The sequence below is a fragment of the Saprolegnia diclina genome (genome assembly GCF_000281045.1).
Source record: "Saprolegnia diclina VS20 unplaced genomic scaffold supercont1.54, whole genome shotgun sequence".
Lineage (NCBI taxonomy): Eukaryota > Oomycota > Saprolegniomycetes > Saprolegniales > Saprolegniaceae > Saprolegnia > Saprolegnia diclina.
Genome location: NW_008246121.1, coordinates 272,804 through 274,019, shown reverse-complemented (window position 1 = coordinate 274,019; position 1,216 = coordinate 272,804). Strand labels below are relative to the sequence as shown.

Genomic DNA, 1,216 nt, shown 5'->3' with positions numbered 1-1,216 from the left:
GGTTTTTGTTCAGAACCACTTTGCCTTAGCCTGGGGCGAATAAGCCTTGTGATACATAGAACACAAAATGTTGTATTTTCAACAAAGCCAATCTATATAATAGCATGGTGTCAGTTCGCTTGCAGCGACGTTCACAGTAGTACGATTCAGGATTCTCCTGTGCGCGTGACCAGGCGAAGCCACTTGTCCATCGAGCGCACGCTCCCGAGGCTCTCTGTACTTGCGCAACATCATAGCGAGATCGCGAAGTGATCGAGGCATTCCCGCAGAAGGTAAATGGGCATATGCATCGTCGACGCCCGTAGTGCAACAACCGCAAGAGACCATTCTGCCGCTTTGTGCTACCTTCACCGACCGCCCCTCTGGTTTAGCCCCAACCCTCGCACCTTGTCAACCGCTTGGACAGGCCGAATGGCCATGTAAGACCTACTAGTACGGCATGCACGGTGTGTGATGGTTCTATGATTTTTAAAGACATTAATTTATAAACACCCTTGTTGTAGTCGCTGGTCGCCACTTCGAACCCACGTCGCCGCCATTTTCCTTGTCATGGCGGTCAACGGCAACCGCCAAGTGGAAAGATCGCAACGGCGAAGTTTGATTGGCCGACAGATTTGGATTTTGGCCAACGGCAGGCTATTTTGATCTTCCGGGCGACGACCGACGAGGCCATATCCCGAAAGCATGGCCTCGCGCAGCTCGCTCACGATCTCGACGGACCTCAACAACGACGCGGCGCCGCCGGCCGCGGACGTGAGCTTCTTCGACAAGGCCGCGCTGCTCATTGCGACCAAGCTCATCAAGGACGACGGCGACGAGGCCAAAGCGTCGGCGTCGCCATCGTGGGGCACGGCCATCAAGCGCGACAAGTTCCAGGACATGGACCTTCTCGAGAGCGGCAATGCGCGCGAGTACATTGCGGAAGAGAGCTTGAGCCCGACGTCGGCAAAGGCGTGGACGTACAGCACGGTGCACCGCATCAACAAGACGCAATACAAGTACATGCTGTCGCCGGTCGTCGCCGGTCGTAGCCTCATGCCATCGCCTTGTAGGATGTTCTGGAACAACGACCAGTTCCTCTTGAGCGCCAAGCAGCACAATGGCATCTTTTACATCTCGCAGTACGAGCATTTTGGCGACACGGACATGGAGACGCCAACGTCGCACTACTGCGCCGTCCTCAAGTACGAGCTTGCTTTGTCCATCTTGACTCTGG

General features: G+C 55.3%; 1 protein-coding gene across 1 annotated transcript; it reads left to right on the top strand.

Moving 5' to 3' along the window:
* Positions 1-684: 684 nt before the first annotated feature.
* On the top strand, positions 685-1,210 carry SDRG_12984 (hypothetical protein; the record flags this gene model as incomplete). Its single annotated transcript, XM_008619067.1, has 3 exons — positions 685-998; positions 1,053-1,160; positions 1,186-1,210. The coding sequence occupies 3 exons, from the start codon at positions 685-687 to the stop codon at positions 1,208-1,210; spliced, it is 447 nt and encodes a 148-aa protein (XP_008617289.1).
* Between the last annotated feature and the right edge of the window lie 6 nt (positions 1,211-1,216).